Below are 25,514 nucleotides of genomic sequence, written 5' to 3'. Positions count from 1 at the left end.
TGCTGTCATGGTTCCCTCAGGTTGACAGGAGTGACACCATGAAACTATTCCAGAATCTCTTTAGATCATAATACACTGGTGGGCTTCCCATTTTCCTATGTAAGTGTAAGAAACAGAAATGTGGTGAGCTGAGCACAGAAAATCAGAGAATGCAAAGATCAGTGTTTTCTTATTCTGTTACAAGTGCTTTGGAGCCTGTGAATTACAGGTGTCATTTGATAAGAGGATGGAGACAGACTGGTTTGCTATGAGTCTGAGCATCCATCTGGAGGTGGGGTGAAGGCTGTCTCTGTGATTGATGGATAGGGCTGGTTTTTCAGGATGGTGAGCAAAGGGGGCCATATGTTACTTTACGAGCCTGACTCTCCCCTTCAGGTTCCAGGCTTGAGGCATAACTGAATTAAGATATTATGATGTTTTTAAATTAAGCAATATACTACTAAGAGGCTAACAGAGCAATTAAAAGATACTTAATCTAAAAGCACACACAACTATAAAGCTACTAATCATCATTCATTATGATCACACCCAACTACTGTTGAATTATAATTTTATCTCCCCTTGCCACTGTAAGTCTGTCCCTCTTTTTTCCACTCTTGGACTTTCAGATAAAGATGTGATGGAGGCTCCAGCAGGTTATCCAGTAAGAGTCCCTTCAGTGTCACTGTGGTCTTGGATTCATTACCATCTGTAGATGTCCACACTCCTGCTGACGAAAAACCTCCTGTCCTCCTTTATTGTGTTCCCGATTTTATAGCTTATCTCCGTGTTTTCTGTTTCTGGATTTGTCTTTTCACCACCCTTGCACCTCACTTTCTCTATCCTAACTGCTCCCAAATAAACAGTCTATCCCCAGTTACCTTTTTCCTGGTTGGTCCCATTCTCTGCTGCATCCATACTCAAGTTTGGTGGATTTTTTCAGTGCTATTACTAAGGGAATCTTGAGTTTGTATGGTATGACTTGTATAGTAGCCTGGTTACAGGTGACTTCTGAAGACTTTGCACCCCAGAACTGCCCTACCAGCATCCAGTTCATACTGACATCACATTGTTTACCATATCCACTCACTAAGATAATTTTATTTTAGCTTTGACTCTTTTACCTAGTTCCAATTGAGCACAAGCAGTTTTTTCTCTTGTGTGCAGTCTGCATACCACAGCACCAGAGTAACACACTTTTCACGCTCTGGTTTTGTGCTCATGCGGTTGTGTTGTCCTTGAACTGTTTTAATCACTTTCCTCATTCCTGGGCAGAGGTATTGCTGGGTGCCCATCAGGACCTCCTGCACACACCTCATCACATTGTGGTAGGTGTACAGAAAGCTGTATGCCCTAGAGATCTGAACTTTCAAGTAGTTTGGGTAGATCTTTAAATATTTTGGGGTTTTTTCACCCCCAGATAATCTGGGAAATTGATGGACTGCCTCTACTGACTATAGCAGAACAGGTGGAGAAATTAGTTGTACTTCCCTCAGTTAAATATGAAGTTAGGATGTATAGCCTCATGCAAGTAGTATCTGCAGAACATTGTGACTTTCCTGTTTGTGAAACCACTGTGTGGGATGAGAGGTGCATTCAGTGCAGGGGGTTGGTTGGGGTATGTTCTGTTTTGTTTCTTCTCTGCTCCTTCTGCCAGGGTTTTTTCAACGGTAGATTAAAGCATTAAGGGATTTATAACCTCTTGGGACTTGGGCCAAGGACACGGGACTCATTACCGGTATCCCCGCTCAGACAGATGGGGAGGCTTTTGTGTACAACAACTTTTTGTTGTTCACAGAATCAATGTTCATAGAATCCACCCTGAGTTGGACAGGGACCCACAAAGACCATCCAAGTCCCAACTCCTGGCCCTGCACAATTCAACCAGTGGGAAATTGCTGCTCATTCTGGTGACACATGGACAAAGGGATTTGATACACTCGAAGCAAAATTATGCACAAGTGCTCACTTTTCTGCCTGGTATGGACTGGGTAGCATAGAATTAATTGGTGCAATTTAGATCTGGAAGGTAAAGGAGGACATGGGCAAATATAATTCCATTTCAGCTTATGGGAATTCTCCTCTTTGGTCTCCCTTGGAGTACACTTGCAGAGGAAAGCACATTTCTATTGATCGATGTTCAGTACATGAAACAGCTTGTCAATGTGAAAGATGTCTTGAACCACAAATCCTGTGGTCAGAAAGTTTTAACTTTATGGCTTTAGCTGGAACAATTAATAGAGTACCAGAGATGGTAAGTCAGGCTTGTTGATTACCCTTCAACAGTCTCTGAGATGCCAGAGCAAGCTAAAACCTGAGTCTGGCTTACAGGGCACTTGGTATGGCTTTCTTGATCCTCTTTAAAATGTGTGGTTTTCCTTACATACTAAAAATACTTGAATTTCTCTGCCACTTAAAAAAAGAAAGGAAAGAAAAGAGAAAAAAAAAGACAGATAAGCTCCTATCTGACTGCAAACAAAACTCATTATTTTTGTGCCTTAAAGAGAAAGAGTCTTGCAGGGTGCATGAAACATCATCTGGCTTGCCTCTTGCCATCAGGCCTGTCAGAACATTCTAGTCAGGTACAACTGCAACGACAGGATAGAGAGAAGGATTTCACATGGTGTAACTGAGCCATCTGTGGCAACACTCTGCTCTTTGTACCGGGAAGTGAGCGACATCTGCTCCTGGCAGACGTGTTACTATCAAGGCTGACGTTAAAATGGCCCTCCTAACAACAGGTATCTTTGTTGTGAAACAAGACAACACCTCCTGCTTGACAAGACCCAAGCTAGTGGAAAAGGGAGGACTCATGCCAAGAGGCTGGTACGAACTTCATGGGCCAGATTTGCCTTTTCCTTACATTCAGATAATCTGACAAAGTTCAGTGAAAATTATTTTGTTTAAGTATTAGTTTTTTATACCCATACCAGGCAGAGGTTGAATTTTAAGAACGTTAATCATGGGCACACCCAATGGATTCCAAGCTTTGTTAAAAAAGAGTTCTCCAATACAGGTGGCAGTCCATATTTGTATAACTTGCAAAGAATTGATTCAGAGAGAAGGTCTGAGCTGGTGATTCCAGATGACAGGCTTGTTTGTGGGTTTCTGCAACCGTATCCAGGGGGTTTCCATGGTATTCTTCTGAGAACTGGCCATAGTCAGAGGCATTAATTACAGTTTGTCCAGTGCCTGCAAGCCAAGACTGCATTGTAAGTAGCTGACACTATTTGGACAGATGGTTTCTATCTTCTTAAAGAAGTTTAATTTCCCTAAGCTGAAGACTCCTGGATGGAAATCAAGGATTACTGTAACTTCCTTGCTTTCTTGGAAGAGTGACACTAGAGAAAATCGGTTTACATGGTTAAGTCAATCCCCTCTTAGGTGTTTTCTTAGAATCTCAACTGTTTGCTTCTTCTCTGGATTGGTCTCTTGTTCACAAGTGCCTTCATTTGTTTAGCAATATTCTTGCTCTTTCTGTCAGTCTTCTAAATTACATTACCTTCTGATAATCTCCCAGTAATTTTCCAGTGTGTTCACTCTCTGTGTGTGCAGCATGTAGCCTTACTGTGAAAATATGACCAGGGTTAAGTGACAGCAAGAAAGGAAGCAGATATTTAATAGGCTGAGGTACCCCGGCTTAGTGCTTTTCTCTTAAGCACCAACCAAAAAATTACATTGTCATAGGAAAAATGTATGTGGAATGGCATAAGAAGGCCAAACTATTTGTAACAGACATGAGCACAAAAGAAAAGTGATGAAATGATAACTCATCCTAATGAATCATAGAATCACAGAATGGTTTGGATTGCAAGGGACCTCAAAGACCATCCAGTTCCAACTCCCCTGCCATGGGCAGGGACACCTTCCACCAGACCAGGTTGCAGCTCCATCCAGCTTGGCCTGGAACCCTTCCAGGAATGGGACATCCACAGCTTCTCTGGGTAACCTATGCCAGTGCTTCACCTCCCTCACAGGGAAGAATTTCTTCCTAATATCCAATCTAAACTTGTTGATGAGAACAACAGGTTGGTGAGAAAAAGGTTCAGCACAGCACCTCTCCCTGTTGGCTCCTCTATCGCTTGGAGAAGGAAGTTCTCATCAGTCATTTCAGGAACCTGCTGCAAAACTTCTGTGTTAAATGATTGTACTGTTTGACAAATCCATAAATTGAATATTCTTGGGATGAATTTCAGTCACCGAGATCAGCTGGCAGGAAATGGCTTGCACTCATGGCATTAAGCTTTCTTACCTTCCAAAACATCATGGCCACGTGTGGGATATTTGTTGGGTAAAGCCCCTGTTCCAGGCTAACTCTTCACTTGTGACCAGCTCCTTCTGACTTGTTCTTCTTTCTGGTAATTTTCTAGCATTGTTCATGCTATAACAGTGAATTACTCTTTGGCTGCACTCATTCCAGATGGTTCAGCTCTCTACACTTGAGTACCCCTCTCACTACAATGTTTTAAAAATCCTTTCTTTTATTTTAGTAGCTTTAAGTATTTGCTGCATTTGTCTTGATTTATTCAACTTCTGTTGTGTTTGACATCAAAGGATTTTATCTCCCTTACCCTTTTAATTAAGGTGCACTTTGGTGTCCACATTACCCATGATCCTCTTTATGATGACATTCTCTCCTTCTGCCCTCAAGAAAAGGACAGGGATCTTAAATACGTGAGTATAGAATGGAGGACACCCCACTCAAGGCTGCCATTCCTTTGGAAGAGCATTTTGAGGGACCCAAGTTCAGAGTAGAGTGACTCAAGACTTCCCAGATGTACTTACAGGAGTTGTATGGCCGAGATGCATCTGTGGAGTTGTCCTTGAAACAAAACTCTGAATTGCATACCAGCCCTGTGTTTATACAGGTTATGTGCTGGTTTCCTCATTTGTAGCTGTGTGACAGCCAGTGTGCCTGAAACTTGTCTTTTCAGAGGGGGAAGAACCTCAGAATTCTGAGGTAAAACAATATGTTTTACTGTGGTTATACATGACAGTGCATTAGAGATCCACCGTATGTAGCTGCTATGCCAGTCTCCATAGACTCCTAAAACTCAACCTGATTTTTTCTTAGGTACCATTTTCAAATGGCAAAGTAGTTTTTGGTAATTTCTTTAATGTCTTTCAAAGCCTTTCTTGGTCATTTCTCAAAACATCTCCAAGAAGGAGGTGTCTGTGTTTGACACAGCCTTCACTCCTGGCTGGTTACCTCAGGGACTCAGAAAACACTCTTGAAGTTCCCTGGTGCCCAGCAAATCTGGCAGTGAAACTTTGAATATCTGTAATTAAGGCAATGGATATGGAAAAGCAGATTCAGATGCTGTGTCTGGATACTCTGTACTTACTAACATTTCCAAGTATTTCCAGTGATTCTCTAAGTAATTGAGAATGAATTCTGCATGACAGGAATTGAGGAAGGGGAGATGGACGTGACTGTGGTTGTCAGGATGGCTCCTGACATCCTTTGGCAATTGACTCCCAGTGCCCCATGGAACTGGGGCACAGTTATGGAAGAAGGACGAGAAGGAAAACGTTTCTGGGAAATGCATGGAAGAAACAAGTTAAATTGGTTCATGTAGAAAAAGCTTCAAGTGTTCCCAATCCTCCTTCCCCTGTTTTAAATGTTTTAAATGTCAAGCGTACCATCAGACGCTGTGGTGATACTCAGGTACCACACAGGGGCACAAGAAATGTCTGTGACAAATGTAAAAAAGCTCCATATTCTATCTGAGACTTGTCCACCCACTCAAAACTTTCCATGTCTGTCAAGTCCCTGCAACGTCGTGACTCCTGAAGAGCTCCTTTTACTGTTCCGGATTCACTGACATGTAATTCAAGTACCCTTGCTAGAAAACAGCAGGCTTTGTCAGCAGCCAGTTTTCAAGGAAATTGGCTATTTAAAACCATATCCTGAGTAGCTGGCTATACATACTAGCCTCAGCTGACCTATGTGGAAACTTTCTCTCTGTCATCTCTTCGTTTCTGTAGTCTTTAAATAATCAGCTGTTTTGTTTACTTGATATCAGGGCGTGGGTACTGTATTTCCACTGTATTAGCTCTACTCAGGGGAAAGTAATAGCTCTGGATTGAAGCATAAGCCATTTGTTTTCCTATAATGAGGAACGCTCTGCTGCATGCTTTCTAACTGATTAGATGAATTATGCTTTATTTGCCTTGAGAAGAACCGTACTTAAAAGCAATTTTCTGAAGAGGAAATGAGGCAGAGAGTGCAAAAGGGGGTGAAAAAAAGGCTCTATCCCAATTAAAGCTCTCTGACCTGCATTTTCACACATTTCTTGACTGAACAATCCTGGTGTTTATTGCTGGAAATCTACCAGGCTAAAAATTAATTGCAGGCTAATTACTTTATGTCAAGAAGTTGCCCAGCTATATCTCAAATTTGCTACAATGACAATTCTAGCAGTAGTTATGTACCTTCCTTCCTTCAGAATGTACTAGAGGATTTTATCGATGGCAAACACAACTGGGATAAGCCCTTTCATCAGAAGAAAACTGCAGAGATCAGTGTTTTTTTAAGAGTTATTTTCACAACTTTGGTACCTTCAGTAGTTTAAATTTGTGATGGTCACTCGTGAGGCTGCCAGTGAAATCACAGAGGGATGGATATACACTTCAGGGTGTTACTCTGTGTATTTATATACCAGCTGTTCCCCTGCATTTATACACCCTTCTCTGTTCAGAAGAGGGATGAACCACTTTGGGTTTAGAATTATTCCACACAGCCAGTGAACAGCTTGTTCTTTATTCTTTAAAGAAATTGTTGCCACAATATTTACCCCTTGGCCTATGTCTTTCTTAGGATAAATTCATGAATATAGCAATTCATACCTATATTCTCCTGAGTATGCTAAGCCCTTCCATTTCTTCATTTCTTTATCTGAAAGTATGGAAGCTTTTTACCTTTTTTTTTTTAATTGAACTCTCTCAATCTTAATCTTTTCAGTAGTTCTTCATACATGAGATCCATTTCATGGGAATTCTCTGATTTTTCTCCATTTGAAATGTTCAGTAGTACTTTGAAATGTGCATATTAATCCTCCTAGAGAAGCCCAATATCCCATTAAACACACCTGAGGACAAAAGGTTACCTGCTCCTGCATATGGTGCCTCTTACAGTAAGTTGTTTTTTTAGGGGTGAGGACTGATAGGTGCAAAAAAAAAAAGACTATCCATGCCTTTGAAAGGCAGTTATAAGACCAAACTCCTACAAGTTGCTTTTTAAAGTAGACCATGGCTTAGGCACTCTACTTTCATTAGTTTGCTTTTGCTTCACTGAAATTGTGTCCTGAGGAAGATGCGAATCCTTTGGTATTTTGCAGCGTTCAGTGGTTCCTTTATTTTTCATCTGTGCCGTTCCATAGATGTGCAATTTGCCCTTTCTTTGAGGTTTTTCTGTCTTTGTGGTATGGAAAAATTTCTGATTGAAGGATTGGTAAACAGAAATCTCTCTGAATTGTTACATGCTGTAAGGCAGGAGCAGAGAACACCGAGAGCTGCAGATGTCCTTTGGAAAGGGAGGTCACAGCTTAAGTGGGCAGGAATAAGGAAAGAGATGTCCATCAAACACACTCAAATAGAATGTTGGGAGAAATTCTAGATGTCCTGTTTTCACAATAAAGGCTTGACAATATAAAGTGAAGATACAGAGATTAGATTATTATTACAGATGAGAATTACCTAATTATAAAATAAGAAACAAGAAGTTCTCGTCTCGGTTGAGGGGCAGCACAGCCTATGCTGAACTTGCATCCTATTGGGAGGTTTAAAATAAAAATAGCAGCTATTAGATTCATTTATTGGTTTGAGCAAGGCAGCAGCGTTGCCCCTGGCATGAATTAACTTGCTCAAAAAGACACTGAAATCAGGGCATCGTTATTACTGATTTCCCTCAGTGTAATTAATATTGGACAACTTGAAAGCAAACACCTTGCCTTTCTCTTCACTATAATTCTGTGACAATTCCTGTATCCCTTTGGAAGTACTGCTGACTTGGCCAGTGTTTTCATGGAGTTCCAGCAGTACAGCACACCAGTACACTTCTGCCCATTGATATATTTTATACTGGCAGAGGGCTTCTAAAAAGAAAAGACAGAACAATCCTTAGGTCTCATGCAGTTATTAGGGATTTCTTATTTATGCTGGATGAGCAGAATTTAGGATGCAATTACAATTACCTGCAGATAGCTACACTTATGTAAGACTTGAACTGTAGAAATTAGAATGCAATTACAATTTACCTGCAGACTAAGCATACACTTTATGTTAAGTACTTCTTGAACTGTAGGAAACAGTATAGAATAAGCTGAATTTGCTTTGTCTTTAAATCCTTTTGCACTTCCCTGTAAAGCACTGCCAAGTCTGAAATCTTCAGATTCCGTAGAAGAGGCAGCAGGCTTTGATTAAACAGCTGCTCCTGTTATCTGATTTAATGGTGCTGGTGAACTGAGTGTTCTTGTGGCCCAGAAGGTTTCCAAAGCAGTGTGCTGACTGGTGAGCTTGTATTCAGAAATTGCCTTCATCCTTCAGAGATATGCACTGAATCATTGGAGGGGGTGAAAAACTGCAGCTGTTGAGTGGCACGTGGTAACAGTAGGCACAGAAACTGAAGGGGATATTATCTGCAGTAGGAATGTCAGGAGGAGATGGCATCTAGGCAGAATATAACTGTCCAAACTCGAGCAAAGCACTGCAGAAATACTACTCTTCTTTTTATATGCTGTGACTGAAATGGTGAGAGGGCTGATTCATTCTTTCTCTGCATTATTTATGCCAAAGTAAAACAAGTAGAAAATCACTCTCATTTGGTGGAGTTCTACACTCTCTTTGCAATACAACAAACAAATACAAACAAATGCTTCTAAAACTCCCACAAGATAGCTTTGGTCTCACATGGGTTCTCTGAGGAGCCTTTCCATTTTGTGTCCCATCAGGCTTGCTCACGTGCATCTCTCATGGGATGATGCGTATTTGGAGAGCCAGTGCAACATCTTGTCAGAAAACAAGCTTTTTACAGACGTTGAGGCTGCTAGTGTCTGGGAATTCAGTTCCTACAGTCCAGCCAGCTCTCACCAACAGTTCTGCCCAAATAGCTTTATGTGTCTAGAAATCTATTTTCTGGCCCCATGCTGATGAAGGGTGTGTGTGTGGTCAGGTGCAGCTGCGAGCAGTAAAATGACATTATTGTGTCCTGACTTCTAACTTGCTCAAGTTTCTGGTTGATGAAGGATGTGCAGCTGTGTGTCAATTTAAAATCCATGAAGTCAAGTACAGACTGTGGCGCCTAGTGGGGAAGGCTAGTGATTTTATTATCATCTCTTTATCCTTAAGAACCTCAAGGTTTATTTAGACTTGGTTGTCAGATAAGTGGAAAGATGGTAATCCCTTAGTCAAGCAGGAAAGTACTGCTATTAGTATCAATTTAATCTTCCATGTGTCTTTTAGTATGTTTAATTTATGTCAAACAATTTCTACTCTTACATAAGCACTGGGCAAATCGAAGACAGAACAATCTCTAGGAAAACAAGAGGCAATGGTAGTAAAGAGATTTCCAAGTTCAGTGTTACTGGTGAGCAAATTACAGAGTAAAGGAAACACCCCAAAACCACAGAGCTACTGTGAAGTCAGCTGGTCCACCCTCCTGCCCCAAGGCAAGCTCAGCTATTCCCTCCCTTTCCTGGCAATGCTTATCTAGACAGTTCTAAAATGTGCCCAAAGGCATGGTGCACCCTTTGCATCATCCCCCAGTAATCTCTCCCAGTTGTTCCTGTTAGTACAGTGGTTACCTTGGAAGTGTGATTATCCTTTTAAATCTAGATTGTACCTCTTCAGATCCTGCAGCCTTTCTATTTTATTTATTCATTCTACCTTTTGTGTTGTCATTCTTTTGTCCCCTAACCCAAAAAAAAAAAAAAAAAAAAAAGGGAAGCTTTTTGGACTTACTGGCTACTTTTCTTTTGGTTGAAATTGTTAAAATATGCTGGGCAGCAATAGAAAACCCTTGGAACAGGTGCTTCTAAAACTTCAGGTGATTTTTTGAAATCCTACTCCAGCAAACTCACAGTGGTTTGAAATTCAGGCTTCATCTTCTTTTCCTGTGATATTTACAGAGTAAAAGGTCTCCAGGTGGACATTGCTGTAGCCATCTGCTTTCATGGTGTGAGCAACAGGGCACCCAAACCTGCTGGACTGTTATCCCAAAGGCAGTTCCCCACAGGACTCTTCTGACATGAACAAAGAGTGACAGCAAAGGAAGAGGAGGAGCGAGAATGTGCCGTGTTCCCCTCCTCTCCACAAGTCATTTCCAGAACCATCCAGAAAATTGCTTGAGTCAAATGTTACACAGGCTTTCCCACTCCATACAATGCCCTCCTGCTCTTTAGCTCCTGTAAGGGTCCTACAGGCAGCCCGTGAGGTCAAATAGCAGGTGGTTGCAGGAGACATGGAGATAGAGGAATGTCAGTGGCTGTCCAAGGAAATGAGTGGTCCAGAGAAGATTCAATAATCTTTTCAGGGCAATGCACTACCTGCTCTACTTTGTTCTGTCTTCCGTATGAGGTTTTCCCATGGGAGGGAACAAGTGAATTAACTATTTTATCACCTCACCTGTGTCCTCCTAGACAGGCATTCTCTTTTGTGCCAGTTTCATTGATTGATGTAATCAGACTGGCAACTAATCAAAGCGATCTCAGTAGCCTAATTCTGTACCTGATCTCTCTCTGTTTGTGCTTCAAGGTCTTTGACAGGGTCCGAGAAGATTGCCCTAATTTCCACGAGAAGATTAAGCCTATTAATGCTGAACTCACTCAGCCCAAGCTGGCCATCAGTGCTGAAGACGAGGAGGAGCTTCTGACCCGGGTCAATATTGTCTTCCACTGTGCAGCAACTGTTCGCTTTGATGAACCCCTGAAGTATGTCCTGCTTTCTGTGTTTGCTAAGCATGATTCAGAATGCACAACAGCCCATGACACACTGTTCAGAGCATCTCTTCGTATCTGCAGTGGTGATTCTCCTCTCAGGTGTTCGTGCTACACGTCCTTCTGGGCTGAACGTAAATGCTCTGAAAATGTCATGTGCATGTGCACGTCAAAAGTGAAGTATCTTGGCAGATTTCCATGGGAGCAGAAGGAAGTGCTACAAGCTTGGGTTGTAATACAGTAAGGGAGTTAAGTATGACCTAAAACTGGGGTGGGAAAAAGCGTGTTGGAGGTCAAGAGGGAGATGTTTTGGCAGAGCTGGAGACAGCTTGAGATGAAACTATGTTGCCTCTGTCTCTAAAGCGAGTGTTAATGGCCTTTCTTGTCACTGACTAACTGGAGAGGGAAATGAAATGTGGTTTGAGAAAATAGCCTCTAAAATAGCCAACGCTCAGTGTAATTAACTGTTTACAATAAGTGCTGGGTTTCTGAAGGATTTCCCCAGGGAGTGCTTGTCCAGGCAGGCTTTTCCATTAAGAAAAAACAGCAGAAATCAGCCACTAAACCAAGATTAGATGTGTAAGTGCCTTCTTGCAGTTCAACAAACTGTGGTGGTTGATCTGAATTATTAGATCTTCACAGTTTTTTGACAACACTAACGCTGTGGAGTAGAAAACACAGTTATTAATATCAATCGTTCATTTGCTCGTACATAGGATAATAGATATCCACTATCCACCACAAGTATTTGCTTTTTAGACCAAATAATTAGAGAAACACCAGAAAGGAAGCATCCCTTGATGTAATCTTGAGCCATGTGTACAACATGACTAAAGATGTAAGTACCAAAGCATTGCATTAATAGCCATAAATGTTCTTAAATCAATACACAATAAACATGCTTTAAAAATATGTCTTAATGGCATGAAACATCAAAGGGAAACTATGTTTTAATAAGAGGATAGCTAGAAAGAAGTTAAAAGTTTAAATGGTCATCAGCTCAGAGGAAGTGTAGAAGCTATTTAAAGACTGACTGCATGTGATCTGTTAAAATCTCTCCAACAGAACAAGGAAAATCCAGTGTAATTAAATGGCAAAATATGAGAAGTTGTTCAAATCAAACTATTCCTGTCTAAACAACAAAATACATCGATGGGTAAATTTCTAGCAAGTGAAATGTGAAAGCACAATATTGCTGCTCAAAAATGGATTTCAAGCAGCAACTTGACAGTAACCAAAAAAAAAAACCTATTTTTTAAACATGGCTGAAGTCCGGAGATTACCACGTAATATGTAAAGCCAATAAATAAGGGAGGTGAAAAAGCAGTGTTATCAAGATATGAGAAAATCAGCAATCAAGAAAGTAAGTGAATTACTGGCATCAACATTTAGAGAATTATCTAGATAAAACTCTTGAGGGCAGAAACCTCAGAAATTTTGTTATGCTGAAATCTTAGTAGATGCTGGTTTAAGATATATATAGAATAAATAGTTAGAGGGTTAGATGATACTCCCTTAGAAGGCTAAAGGAACTCTGAACATCTCAGCAGAAATCCATGCTGGGCCTGTATTATGAGCACAGTTCTGTTCACCCCCTCTCAGAAGGGATGCAATCAAACAGAAATGTACACAGAAAAGTAGCTTTCATATGAAGGGTAGCTAAAGTATGAATATCTGTCCTACCAGAAGGGCAGAAGGAAATAGAAGTGTATAGAAAACGCTATTCTTTAACAAATGCATGTAAAAAGAAAAGTATCTCTGGCTTTAGATACTGTGATCTAAATATTAATCATTCTCTTAGCTTCTGTTTTCATTTCTCTGGACTATTTACAATTTATCTTCAAGGTAATTAACTTTGTTAGTATACACTGTACTTGATAGCTTTATTCATAATATTGTACATGTTGTTGAAAGCTTCTACTCCAGGGCTGAACAGATTGCATATTCCTTAACCTTGTCCCTTCTGTGCAGGAAAGTGTCTCTCTTCCAGTACAAAGTGTGCAGCAGAGTTGTACATCTGTTTGCTGAGATCCATTGCAGATAGTCTCTAGGGCAACTTCTAGCTATGCTGGGTGCTTGAAGGTCAATCTTGCTAATTAGGACACTCTCATGTGTTTATCAGTTCTCTTCTCCACTCCTGGGGAATTTAAGCTGTTATCTTTAACTGTGTCTTCTTTGATTAAGAATGGCTTCTAACTGAAAGAGTAGGTTTAGAGTGGATATTAGGATGAAATTCTTGGCTGTGAGGTGGTGAGGCTGGCACAGGTTGCCCAGAGAAGCTGTGGCTGCCCAGTCATTGGAAGTGTTCAAGGTCAGGTTGGATGGGGCTCTGAGCAACCTGGGATAGTGAAGGTGTCCCTACCCATGGCAGAGGGGTTGGAACTGGATGATCTTTAAGGTCGCTTTCAAGCCAGGCAACCTGTGAATATGTTTTTCTGGGCCCAAGGATATTTTGCTGCTTACTGAAACCATGTGTTTATCTAGTCCCTTAAGGAGAATGTGGAATGGGTACCAGAGGAACCACAATGCCTCAGTGGTTAGAAATAGTTGTTCCAGGAAGGGGTGGCAAATATGTCGGATTTAGAGATGTTAGTGAAGTGTTAATTCTGACCCTTCAAACTGAGTAAAATTAAATGAGAGATATTCCATGTCCAGAACAGCAGAGCCAGCAGCATTGCTGTGAAAGCTGGTTTAGCCCTTGCATTTCACCGGTGCTTTCTGCTCTGCTATGCCCCCTTCTCTCAGAGACTTCCCTTTCCTTCATGAGGTTTGGATAAGGCTCAGTCTTAGCATATTCTTTCCAGTGAAACGCATTTTGTTTGCTTCCCCTGCCCTCCTCAGACACGCCCTGCAGCTGAATGTGATGGGCACGCAGCGGCTCCTGGAGCTGGCCCGGCAGATGCAGAACCTCGAGGCCTTCATCCACATCTCCACTGCCTATGCAAACTGTGTCCGGAAATGCATCGAGGAGATCATCTACCCGCCCCCAGCCGAGCCCAAGAAGCTCTTTGACTTAGTAGAGTAAGTAGGAACTGCATCACCCCACTTTGCAGACCTGTGAATGTTCACATGACCTGTCGGGTGGGATTTCTGTTTGTAGTTGCTGTTACTGCTGTTTCTTTGTGGTTTTTTAAAGACTGATTTCATGAGAGTCCAGCATTAAGTTCTGCACACAAAGGAGTGTATTTGCTGCCAGGAATGGAGTTGCTGCTTTCTGTAACATGCAGCCCTGTTGCTGCCTGAATAAGAACTGAATTTTTGTATATGCCTTATATAATTTTTTTTTTACTCTTCAGCTTCACAACGTTGTTTTCACCCATTTCAAAAATCCTGTGGTATTAAATTGGAGTTACATAGGGATGAGTCAGAAACAGGCTTTTTTAGAGAATTCAGTATGAGAACCAGAGAATCATCAAGGTTGGAAAAGACCTCCACTGAGATCATTGAGTCCAACCTGTGACTGATCACCACCTTGTCAACGAAATTATAGCACTGCATGCCACTTCCAGGGATGGTGACTCCACCACCTCCCTGGGCAGCCCCTTCCAATTCTTAACAACCCTTTCCATGAAGAAATTCTTCCTGAACCTCCCCTAGTGCAGCTTGAGGCACTTGGAATCCAGGACTTTGAGGGAACAACAAAAACTCTTGTTTAGCTGAATTTACCAAAATGAAGAATAATTAGAAAGAATAACAAAATCAGCTGATAAAGGCCCCAGGAAACATTCCCCTTTCAGGAATTTTCCTACAGCTGTTAATGTGTTTTCATGAATTTTCTGGTGGTATTCCACTTGGGTGCTATAAGCAACTGATCTGTGAACTAGTTAACACCAAGAGCTGGCATAAAATCTTTCTTCTTGATTTAAGGTAATAGGAGATGAGATTAATTAATGTCCACCAGGAGAACCACTGATTCCTTATTAAAAAAAAAAAAAAGATAAATGTTTGTCTAAAGAAATTATTTCACTACCTAAGAGCTACTCCAGAAAATTTAGTACAAACCAGTATTTTCTATTTGAATTTCTCTAGTGGCCCATATTCTTGGATATACTTACTTCCAGCTAGTAGTCATCTGTCATTTATCATTTAATGAGTAAGTGGAGCGCGATAAAAACATAAGAAATGCCCTAATGCATTAGAGAATGGACTGCTTGGCCCAATATCTTGCCCTCAACAGTGGCACTCGGTATTTTATATTTAGGGTAACTACACCAGCCTGGATATTGCCATGGAGGTTTCATGGAGCTGTCAGCTGTGATTCCAGAGCTCTTGCAGAGCTACAAGTGCCGGTTCTGAGCTCAGCAACCTCTAAGACCAGTTTTGATAGACTGCTTTTCCCTAAATGCACTACTTAACCTTTATTTACAGTGAAGCTAATCTGTCACCTTTTTGCCCACTGCCTCAGTTTTACAGTGTCCCTTTGGAGTTCATCACTGTCAATGTTACATTTCACTGCCCCAAGAATTACCATCACTTGGAACTTTGAAAACAGTTGGAGTTGATGTCTCAGATAAAAAAAGACTCCAGCACAGGTCTGATTGCTAATCACAAATGTGCAGAAGGACCTGGCTACCTCAGAGGTTGCTACTTCAGTTGCTTCATATGAGATCCTAAGAATTTACTTATCATAGCTTGCATGTGCAGCAGAGAGGATGATATTTGAAATGACAGAGGATGGGCTTTCAGATGTGTTCTTTGATAGTTCTCTTTTCTTAGCCACATAATTACAGATGAATTTTCTTAGGTTTTTTTTTTTTTACTAGATTATTAATTTTTTTTACTGTTTTTCCTACATCCCCTACTCCAGAAGCTGACCAACTTCTGGTACTTTCAGTGGGACAGAAATCTCAGCATGCCCTCAGCTAGGATGGCATCTGTTTCCTTACAGTGTTTACAGGGAGCATTATAATTGCTCACAGCAAAGACACCAGGTGGGCCTTGTTGGAAATCACTCTCTCCAGGGTCACTGGCTTGGCAGGTGTTCTGCAAATCAAAGGCAGTGGATGAAAGAAATGCATGGGGCTACAGAGTATGAGAAGGAGCAGGGAAAGGTTCTGGAGTGTCATACCATAGGCAGAACGGGATAGAGAAAACTATGAGGTCCTAAAGGGCAGAGGATTGCTTGGAGGAAGCAAAGGAAGGTGAAGCAGGGCTGCAAGAAGATGGGAGAGATGCACCTTTTATTACTCATCATGTAAGTGAAAGAAATAGTGTGTGGATGTCTGGGCACAGAAAGTTTTAGAGAGAGGAGATTAAGAGATACCAGAATGTTACCTTCCAAGTGGAGGGAGGGGGAGCAGACAAGGACTTACAAAACTGCTTCAAAAAGCAGGGGAGAAATGCAGATCATGTTTTGCATCAACCAGCTGTGGAAGATTCCCTTCACAAACAACCCTTGTCTTAAAGTGTTCTTCTTCAAGTGCATTAAGAGGGATAATCATAGAACTGGGTGCAATAACAGATCCATTTAACGACACTTTTGGCCGTGCACTTGATATATACTTATGATTATTTATTCAGCTGAAATCCCAAGTAGGACTCCCAGCTGTTTCTTTTTCTGTTTTTATCCTCCTATTATATCTTGGGTTTTCTGTATTTCAATATTTAACCTGCAAGTAAAGCCTTAGGCTTAAGCTGTGTAAACCAAAAGTCACACTTCTAAAGTGCTGCCAGGCCAATAGGGGAAACATATAATCTGCTGCATCAAGCATGGTTTGCCTTAATCTAAAGCTGAAGGAAATCAGCTTTGAAGGGTGTGCTGAGGTAAGGAACACGGCACACAGAGAACTGTAGGCTGAAGCAGAACTGGTTTTGTTATTGCAGAAATTACAGATCAGTCATCGCTTACAAGAAACAGTCTTATTAATGCGAAGTGATTAACACAGAAAGTTATGTTTTCCTACAGCAGAGTAATTTGGTGCGTGGAGAAGTTAGTAATTGTTTGATTTGCATCTTTTGTTTCTTGGGGGCAGTTGTAGCAGTGAGCAAAAGTGGTGGCTTTGTGAGTTGGCATTTCAGAATCTTCAAAGTAGGTCACAGAAGGGTAGGAGCATTCGCCTGGCTGAACTGTCAGCTCAGCTCCTGTGATGGTGGATCAGCTCACCTGACAGGATGGTACCCTTGAGACAAGTCCTCTTGATGACCACTTAAAATAATGCAGAGACCTGAGGGAAGGATGGAGGCAGGAGGAAATCGCTTCTCCTTGTGTTTCTACACCTGTCCTTGCTTTGTGAGAATGAAAACCTGTAAGACCGTATTATTAAATTTAAAAAGTAAGCAAGCAAACAAACAAAACCCCAAACACAAAACAACAGGGAAAAAAAAGAGAAAGGAAAAAAAGACTTGCATGCAGCTTAATCTAAGTTCCCAAATGAAACAAGTCTTCCTCGAGGCTCTGCAGAAACAGTCACCTCCTTTTGGTAGGCTGGTAATTAGTTACTCAGCAGATTCAAACAATGGCAATTTAGCTGAGACCCTGAGGTTCAGTGGCTGCCTGAACAGGCTTTCCAGATTAAGTCAATATTATGTGCTGCTTTATAACCTCTTCGTAAACTTCAAGTAAAACTTCATATTTATGGTTAAACACTTTTTCTGCCTTGTTTCTTAAGCATGGGACCAGACTTGCAAAGGAAAGTATTTGTGCCTCTATACTGCTTTTTATCTAAAAAAAAATAAAATTCTATATACTAAAAAGCTGTCATATTCTTGTTAACTCATTACAAAACTGAGAGATTCACTGAGTCCAACCCTCCCCTGCAGACTGTTCAGCAGTTTCAGTGAATCAGTGTTTTCTCATGCAACAGTTTTCCCGTAATATTTCCATCTGTGCCTAATGAGAGCCATCTGAAAAGTGCTGTGCCACCTGAGCCACCAGGTGTTTGCAGGGTTAAATTGACGTGATCCAGTAATTCTTCAGGTGTGATGATCTGCACCATATTTCTCTCCCACTGACCTCTGCCTGTTCCTGAAATTCAAGACAAGGAGGGGTGAAGTGAGGATCTGCAGGAAGCAGTATCCTTGCAATGCCCCTGGGAAGAGGGCACCCATTCAGACTGAACTGTACGTCCGTTGACTTAATTACAAATTGGATTAGAGGAGCTAATCTTTGATTCTGTGGTGTAACACCAGACTGCTGGAAGCCTGTCGGGGATTGGCAGCGGTGTGAGGGCTCTGGAAGCACAGCCAGTTCCTGTCCTTTAGACCCAGATGCTGGCAGGACCTGTGAAGTCCTGATGGTGTGCCAGGGAAGAGCCTTAGGGATTTAGGCCCCTGCTGCAGCGCCGGGGTGGTGAGAGCTGCTTTTTAAAAGGTATATGCGTAACTACTTCTGATGGATTATGTACTTGCATACCTTAAACAAAATATAAAATATTTGGTGGGGTTCTTTTGCTTTGTTTGTTTTTTTTAAAGCACCATCAGTTTCAGTGTTTGCTCTGTGTGAACAAACCCCTGGAAAACCTGTAAGAAGGAACATTAACACTGTAAATTGTGCTGCTGGAATAATATCCCTGTATTACGTTGTTCCAGCTTTTGAGACCTTTGTAAATGCTACATGACCAGGTAACTCAAGGCTACCCAGAATCTCCTGAAATGTACTTGGGAGCATACATTGTGTTTGCTAAGAATGAGCACTACCTAGTGGGATTGCTTGGCTGGAGAGCTCCATCAGGCTGTATTTATGTTACAGATTGCAGTGAAGCATAAAGCATGCAAGAGATTGCTCTAAATTGAGATTGTACAGGTACCTGGATTTGAGCTGGATGTTGCAGTGTGAAGCTCACCAGGTTTATTTTGCACCTTGAACACAAAAATAGCCTTTCTCCCACAGAGCTGTTCTAACTCCAAACCTTAAGTGGCTTTGACCTCTGTTTCAGGTCAGGATTCCTGTCTCACCAGTCTTTTTTGCCCAAGTCTTTTCTCTCCCTGCATGGTGGATAATGACATTCTCCTTGTTTCGTATAGGTGGTTGGATGAATCCATCATTCAAGACATCACACCCAAGTTGCTTGGGGAATGGCCCAACACTTACACCTACACCAAAGCCTTGTCAGAATACCTGATTCAGCAAGAGAAAGGAAACTTGAACATTGCTATCATCAGGCCATCCATCGTGGGAGCCAGCTGGCATGAGCCTTTCCCAGTAAGTATGGATACACCATTCCCTACCGAGAGCCTTTTGATGCAGCTGGGGCTGTGGTACTGTCAGGAATCTCCCTGACAGTCCGCTTGAGAAACAGCTACTCCACTTCATAGGAAAACGTGGAGGAGGTGGAGAACCTGTGCTGGAGTAGAACAGCAAACCTGCTTCAGCATCTTCAGGAAGGACTCTTGTCTCCAAGTGAAAAGAACACATTTAAGCAGTAATAAGAGCTGGGATACTTATGGTGCAAAATGCTGGACTTTCAACTGATTGTTCAGACACACAGGGGAGTTTCTGTATTCGAAACATGAACTCTGAGGATCAGTTGTAGTCCTGATACATCCTGATTTGAGTCTTTCCATGGTCTACTCAACCTATCAGCACCCTAGACTTCCATGGTCCTTGAAAGCATTGGATGATGTTACGTGCAGTTAACTAATATCCCTGGTTTATGTTGGTAGTCGTTGAGTTTGCTGGATTCACACTTGAGTGGGCTCGTTGCAGATACAGATGTCAGACACACAGTAATTAAATGCAGCTACACTTTTGGAATGAAATCATTCATTAAGCTAAATATATACTGGTAAGAATAATGTGCCCTCACACTGCAGCCAAATTGGAAAGGCAACATAAAGTCGCCTTTGGCTTCTGTGCAGCCTGAAGTGTGCCAGAGATGGCTGAGATAGAGCCGAGGCTCTGGGCCAAGCTCCCCATCTTGGAAAGGGAGAGGGAGCTTTGCTGGGTGTTTCAGATACCTGCTCCTAACTCCAGCTCCCACAAGTGGCAGCTTCCCTGACCTGAAGTAGGATGGGTTTCAGAAGTGGAGTGATATGGGGTTTTTTTTTTTCCTTCCTTGTCTTAGAAGTTCGCTGGAGTAACCAAATCACTCCGTGACATTGGCCTGTTGTCTGTGGAGGGTAAATAACACACCAACTGTTTTCAGCAAGTATGACAGCACCAAGACACTGTGGTGTTTACAGGCAGATTTTATTCCTGCAGCCAAGAAATAGGAAAGAAGTGGTTTCTAAAAACGACCTTAGATTCTTGTTGTTGGTGGGTAAATTGCAGACAGAACGAGGTGTCCGACAGTGCATCCCATGGTACTGGTTGGTGTCCTGGCAGCTGTCCCAGATGGGCTGGCATCCATCTAAACTGGTGTCTCCTTGCTGCTTTGTCTACACCACACCATTATAGCACTGTCCCAAGCCTCTGTAAGCAACATGTCATTGAAAGAGACACTAATCATTCTTCTTTTTTTTGCAGGGTTGGATTGACAACTTCAACGGGACAAGTGGAATATTTATTGCGGTAGGTCTAGTTACTACTTAAACTCCTCCTAAAGTAGAGTTTGATGTGCTAAAAGAGCAACTTTAACAGCACCACTTAGAAACTGTGTGCAGAAAAGGGTAACAGCAGGTTTCTGGGTCTGGTAGAAGGATGTCACACACTTGCCATACATCTGCATGCCTGTAGGATCCAGAGGACGGTCTGTTTGTGCTGAACTCAGAAAAGAACATTGAAAGAATACATGTTGCTACTTCACTAAATGTGAATTGCAGTTCTAAAAAATGAAGAAACTAAAGGTTTGGGCACATTGACCAAATTTCCAAAGAGAAGGCAAAAGATGCATTCTTGAAACTAGGGTAATTCAGAGGTGTCAGAGCTTGAATCTCTTAATACAGCTTTATTTCCAAACCAGATCCCATACCATCAATACAAGGCAGCAGTATTTATCCTTTCATCTCTCTCTGTATGTATTGTTTCCCAATCCACTGCTATAGTTTGTTCCCCCTCCACAGTACCAAAGATTCTGAGTCCCACTTGCCATTGCTTTGTACAGGATTTCTCCTTGTGCAGAGTACACTTAAACAATGTGTGTGATTGATTCAGACTCTGCCACTGACTTGAATAATTCACTATATTGTTGCTTAACACTGGTATAAATAACTACTGTGCAAAATGGTGAGGAACAAACCATAAGATAAATAAGAACTTGACAAAATATTCCCTCTAATATCAAGGTAATCATTCCAATTTGATATATGATAATAGTAAAGTTGCATACCTTTTCTCCTGCCCTATAATTATTTTTTTCTGAAATAAAATCACTACCTTAGGTCTACCTGTCAATGCATGATGCTGCATAGCTATGGGCAGATATTTTTGTTCATTTGTCCAACTTGATTACTTTGTCAGAACTATATTGTAATCAGCCCGGTGCAGCCTATAAAAGGATTAGTACTCTGCAATCATAGGAGGGAAGAATAAAATCCAAATATCATTTTGTTAAAAAAGCTCATTTATACCTGAAGTAGAGCATAAATAAAACTGTTACAGTTACTGCTGGAATCCACAGGACAAATTAATGTGTATAGCCCAGTTAATGCTTTTATCTGAAACCCCAGTACACATTCCAGAGGCATTCAACAGCCCCAAACACAACTCTTGTGGTCACAATTGTTATTGGCTTCTATTCTTGTCACAGTTTCTTTAAAAAAATTATTACAGCCTTTTATTTATTTGCTGATCACTCATAGATCTTGCACTGCCTCTCTGCTCTGCTCCCAGAATCTTGTGCTGTTCTCTGGGTTCTTTTGTCGTCACAATCAAGAATGGTTTTGCAATTCCTTCATTTTGCAGATCCACTCTCTACATTTTCATGTGACAGGTTCTAACTTTTGTAATGACATGAATTTTGATTTTTTTTTATTATTATTATAACTTTTGAGCATTAAAGATGTCTGTCAAATAATGGATCCAGAACTGGTTTGCAGGAAAGATGTTATACAAAAAAAATTCCATTGCATTTTCTTTATTCCCCACAAGTGAATTGGCTGAGAAACAAATTACAACAGCTGGCTGCAGGCTGTCATAAGTGTATCATATACCAGTACATTTATGAAACACAGACCAAATTCATATGCTTTCAGCTGTAAAACAAGCTGATAAAATCTTTCGTCATTTAAAAAGCCTCTTTTCCCCCTTTTTTTTTTTACCTTTAATCTACCAAGGAGTAAAAAACACCTATTGGTTAAGGATTTGGAAATTTTGCTCATATATCAGTCTTTTTTAAGTACTGTCCACTTTAGGAACTTACACAAGAGCTTAGGAGGAAGTTCTTTGCTGTGAGGGTGGTGAGGCCCTGGCACAGGTTGCCCAGAGAAGCTGTGGCTGCCCCATTCCTGGAAGTGTCCAAGGACAGGTTGGATGGGGCTCTGAGCAACTTGGTCTAGTGGAAGGTGTCCCTGCTCATGGCAGGGGGTGGGAACTGGATGATCTTTAAGGTCCCTTCCAACCCAAATCTTTCCATAGTTCTATGATAGATTTATATGGTTATCCCTAAGTACTTGTCACTCATACCAGTACCTAATATTTTCTGTTCTTCAAAACCAAAACATTTTCTAGCCCTGCTAAATGCAACAGCAAACCTGCTGTTGGTTTCAGTTGGCCAGGTTCTGCATGCAGATGCCAGCCTGTATCTTTAGCTCTAAATTAATTCCACGGAAAGTAAAGATTATGAGATTCTAGGGTCAGTGTAGGAAATAGCTTCCCTTCCTTTTTATATAAAAGCTTCGACCTGCACTGAAAGATTTGAAATAGAGATGGTATTTTTTGTCTCAGGATTGAAGCTCTGAGGTTTTTCAGTATAGGAGATAAGGAGACAATGAAATTCATGTCATCTGCACTAAGCTCTTCAGTACTGAAGTACGATGTGTAACTACACTGAGGCTTAACCAGGAAAAAGACAAAGAACAATGACAATAGATGCAGTGTGTAGAGACCAGGTTGTTTGGAATGTTTTCTGGAAGGGAAAGGTATTTATTATTAGGGACTCAAGAGACTTTTGGTCTTTGGAGTGGGGGCAGGATTAATTAATAAATACATAAGTTAATGTGCTTGGATCTGGTGATTTGGTTAATTCCTGTTTGGTAGTTTAAAAATGAACCCTTGAATATCTGAGTTGTGCGTTAGTTTGATTACTTGAAAGTTGTGTCAGTACAACCAGCTCTCTTGGCCAACTGTATTTCAAACTGCAGTTGTTAGACAAGTAGCTTTATTTGCCTTAATTAAGGATGGAAAAAGCAGAAGGGAAGTGTTTTAGTGGTTTGGTTTTGTGTATTTGAATTGTCACCCCATACCAAAATATTCACTTTCAACTTCTAACCCAAGCTCATCCTGTAGGGAGAACAACGCCCAGATTCAGATTTGGTTCAGATGATCTTGGGCAGAATCTGAACTCCAAACTTTGAAACGACTTTTTTTCCCTCACTCATAATATTTGAGTCTGATCACTTCATTCTATGAATAGGAACATTTCTTTTAAATATTCATGAAATATGGGAGCCCAAGTTGTTCTTGATAATCTAATTATGTTTCTTTTGCCTACAGTTTCTCCAGCTGCTGTGGGGAGCTGTGTTGATTGAAGAACAAAATGAAATCAATTACATTTCTGCTGGACTGTAATTGAGGCATTTTGTCTCACTGTTCCATATTACTTGTAAAGACCTTTCTCCCTGCAAGGCAGTGGAGCTGTAGGGCAGAACCGGTTTAATTTGTGTTCTGGACAGTGACTGGCCCCAAAGCACCTCACCTGGGAGGCTGTCCAGAGACATCAGGCTCTGACTGGGAAATTATTTTGGAGGCTTCAGCTTACAGTAGCTTCTGTTTCACTAAAGAGAAAAAAGTCAGCAACTATAAACAGAAATCAAGCCATATCTGATAAAGAAGTACCAAATAATTTTCAATGTGAGAAGTAACTCAAAACACTTAAACCCTGATGTCTTTCTTAAAAACACAACATAAGAAATCTCTAAATCATAGAAGCATGGAATGGCCTGGGTTGGAAGGGACCATCCAGTTCCAACCCTCTGCCAAGGGCAGGAGCACCTTCCACTATCCCAGGTTGCTCAGAGCCCCATCCAACCTGGCCTTGAACACTTCCAAGGGATGGGGAAGCCACAGCTTCTCTGGGCAACCTGTTCCAATGTCTCACCACCTTCACAGTAAAGAATTTCTTCCTAATATCCAATCTAAACCTACCGTCTGTCAGTTTGAAGCCATTCCTTCTTGTTCTGTCACTCCAGCCCCTTGGAAATAGTCTCTCTCCATCTTTCTTGGAGTCTCCCTTCAGGTCCTGGAAGGCCACGATTAGGTTACCCCAAAGCTTCTCTTCTCCAGGCTGAACAAACCCACTTCACTCATGTGTACATGACCATCATGTGCTGCTCTGAACACATCCATCAAACATCCTCATTTTGGAGGCCTAGGAAAGGACTTCAGTGTACCTGTGAAAATGTGATAGTTGATCACACAGTGGTCTCTAGTGGGCATGTGTTCGCAGCAGTGAAACATCCGTAACTGACCTTAGTTGCCCCCTTTGGTTCTTTTTGCTTTTTGTTTTTCCCCTTGAAAAAGACAGTAGTAAGAACACCAAAAAAAAAAATCATAGTGAAGTTTCGAGTCAAGATGTTGGCTAAGCCTTACTGTGATATTCTGCTTGGGGCAGCAGAAGTTAATGCATGACAGGGGTTGAGGAGGATGGAGTGAGGCCTGTGGGGAAGCTTCCACTGTTACTCTGTCAGAGCCCATGATCCCTCTGCCAGATGCACCAAGGATGAGATAGGACTGCTCAGGAGTCTCAGCTCTTGAAAATTAAATCAGTCATAAGTGGTATTCCCTTACTTGCAAGCTATGAAATGTAACAAACCCATCTGATTATAGAAGGGGAAAGGAGGAGGAGAGAGAACAACATCCAAAAAGACCCCAATATATTGAACACCTCCCAAAGAGGGGATGCAGTGTCCATTAAAATCCACCAATGACCAGTAGACAATGGCATGTGCTTTACAAGTTAATAGCAGGTCTTAAAGGCTTTTTTTAATCACTTCTTTTTTTCTCCTCAAACTTTAGGCAAGGGTTTTTGCATGACTAGGCACTTCCTGCCTAGTTGCTGTAGAAAATCTTGATCTATTTTATAATTAAATTGGAGTTTCAGATTGAAAGGGGAAAAAAAAATAAAGCTGTAACATGTCCTTTGCCCTAACTCTTAAATATTGATGGATCTGAAAAGCATATTCCTTTGCCCCTTCACTCAGTCTTTCCCTCTGCTTTTGCATGGTTCTAAATTATAAGAGCTTTTTTCCTTCCTTTCCTCACTAGTGCTTTTATCCTCTGAGCTTTTTCCCTGGGTCCTCAGCTTCACTGCATTATTTCCCACATGAGCAATAACATGATTGCAGCCTTGACTCTGCCGTAGGGGGTTTCTTTTTTCATGTGCTCTGTTCAGCCCTCATGCACCAGGTGAAGTTCCTTCACCCCATTTCACCTCCACATTTCAGTATTCCTGAATTGTCCTCTCTGATTCAGCCTGCCATGCTGTTGCCATCTGTTGCCATGTCTCTCCTGTGGAACCTCCAAAGATTCTGAAGGTCCCCACGGGAACCCCTTGATAAGCGTTCAGA

At 41.4% G+C, this 25,514-nt stretch overlaps 1 protein-coding gene across 3 annotated transcripts in view; it reads left to right on the top strand.

The window, feature by feature from the left end:
* The window catches only part of FAR2 (fatty acyl-CoA reductase 2), a 136,205-nt gene that overhangs the window by 88,862 nt on the left and 21,829 nt on the right, over positions 1–25,514 (top strand). For all 3 annotated transcript variants that reach the window (XM_032688323.1, XM_032688325.1, XM_032688324.1), the window contains exons 3-6: positions 10,732–10,907; positions 13,755–13,934; positions 18,876–19,053; positions 20,317–20,361. In XM_032688323.1, coding sequence (XP_032544214.1) covers positions 10,732–10,907; positions 13,755–13,934; positions 18,876–19,053; positions 20,317–20,361 — 579 coding nt within the window. The remainder of the gene's footprint in view (positions 1–10,731; positions 10,908–13,754; positions 13,935–18,875; positions 19,054–20,316; positions 20,362–25,514) is intronic.

This window comes from Chiroxiphia lanceolata, chromosome 5 (assembly GCF_009829145.1).
Source record: "Chiroxiphia lanceolata isolate bChiLan1 chromosome 5, bChiLan1.pri, whole genome shotgun sequence".
NCBI lineage: Eukaryota > Metazoa > Chordata > Aves > Passeriformes > Pipridae > Chiroxiphia > Chiroxiphia lanceolata.
Note: the sequence above shows the minus strand (reverse complement) of the source record. Positions and strands in the feature narration are given on the sequence as shown.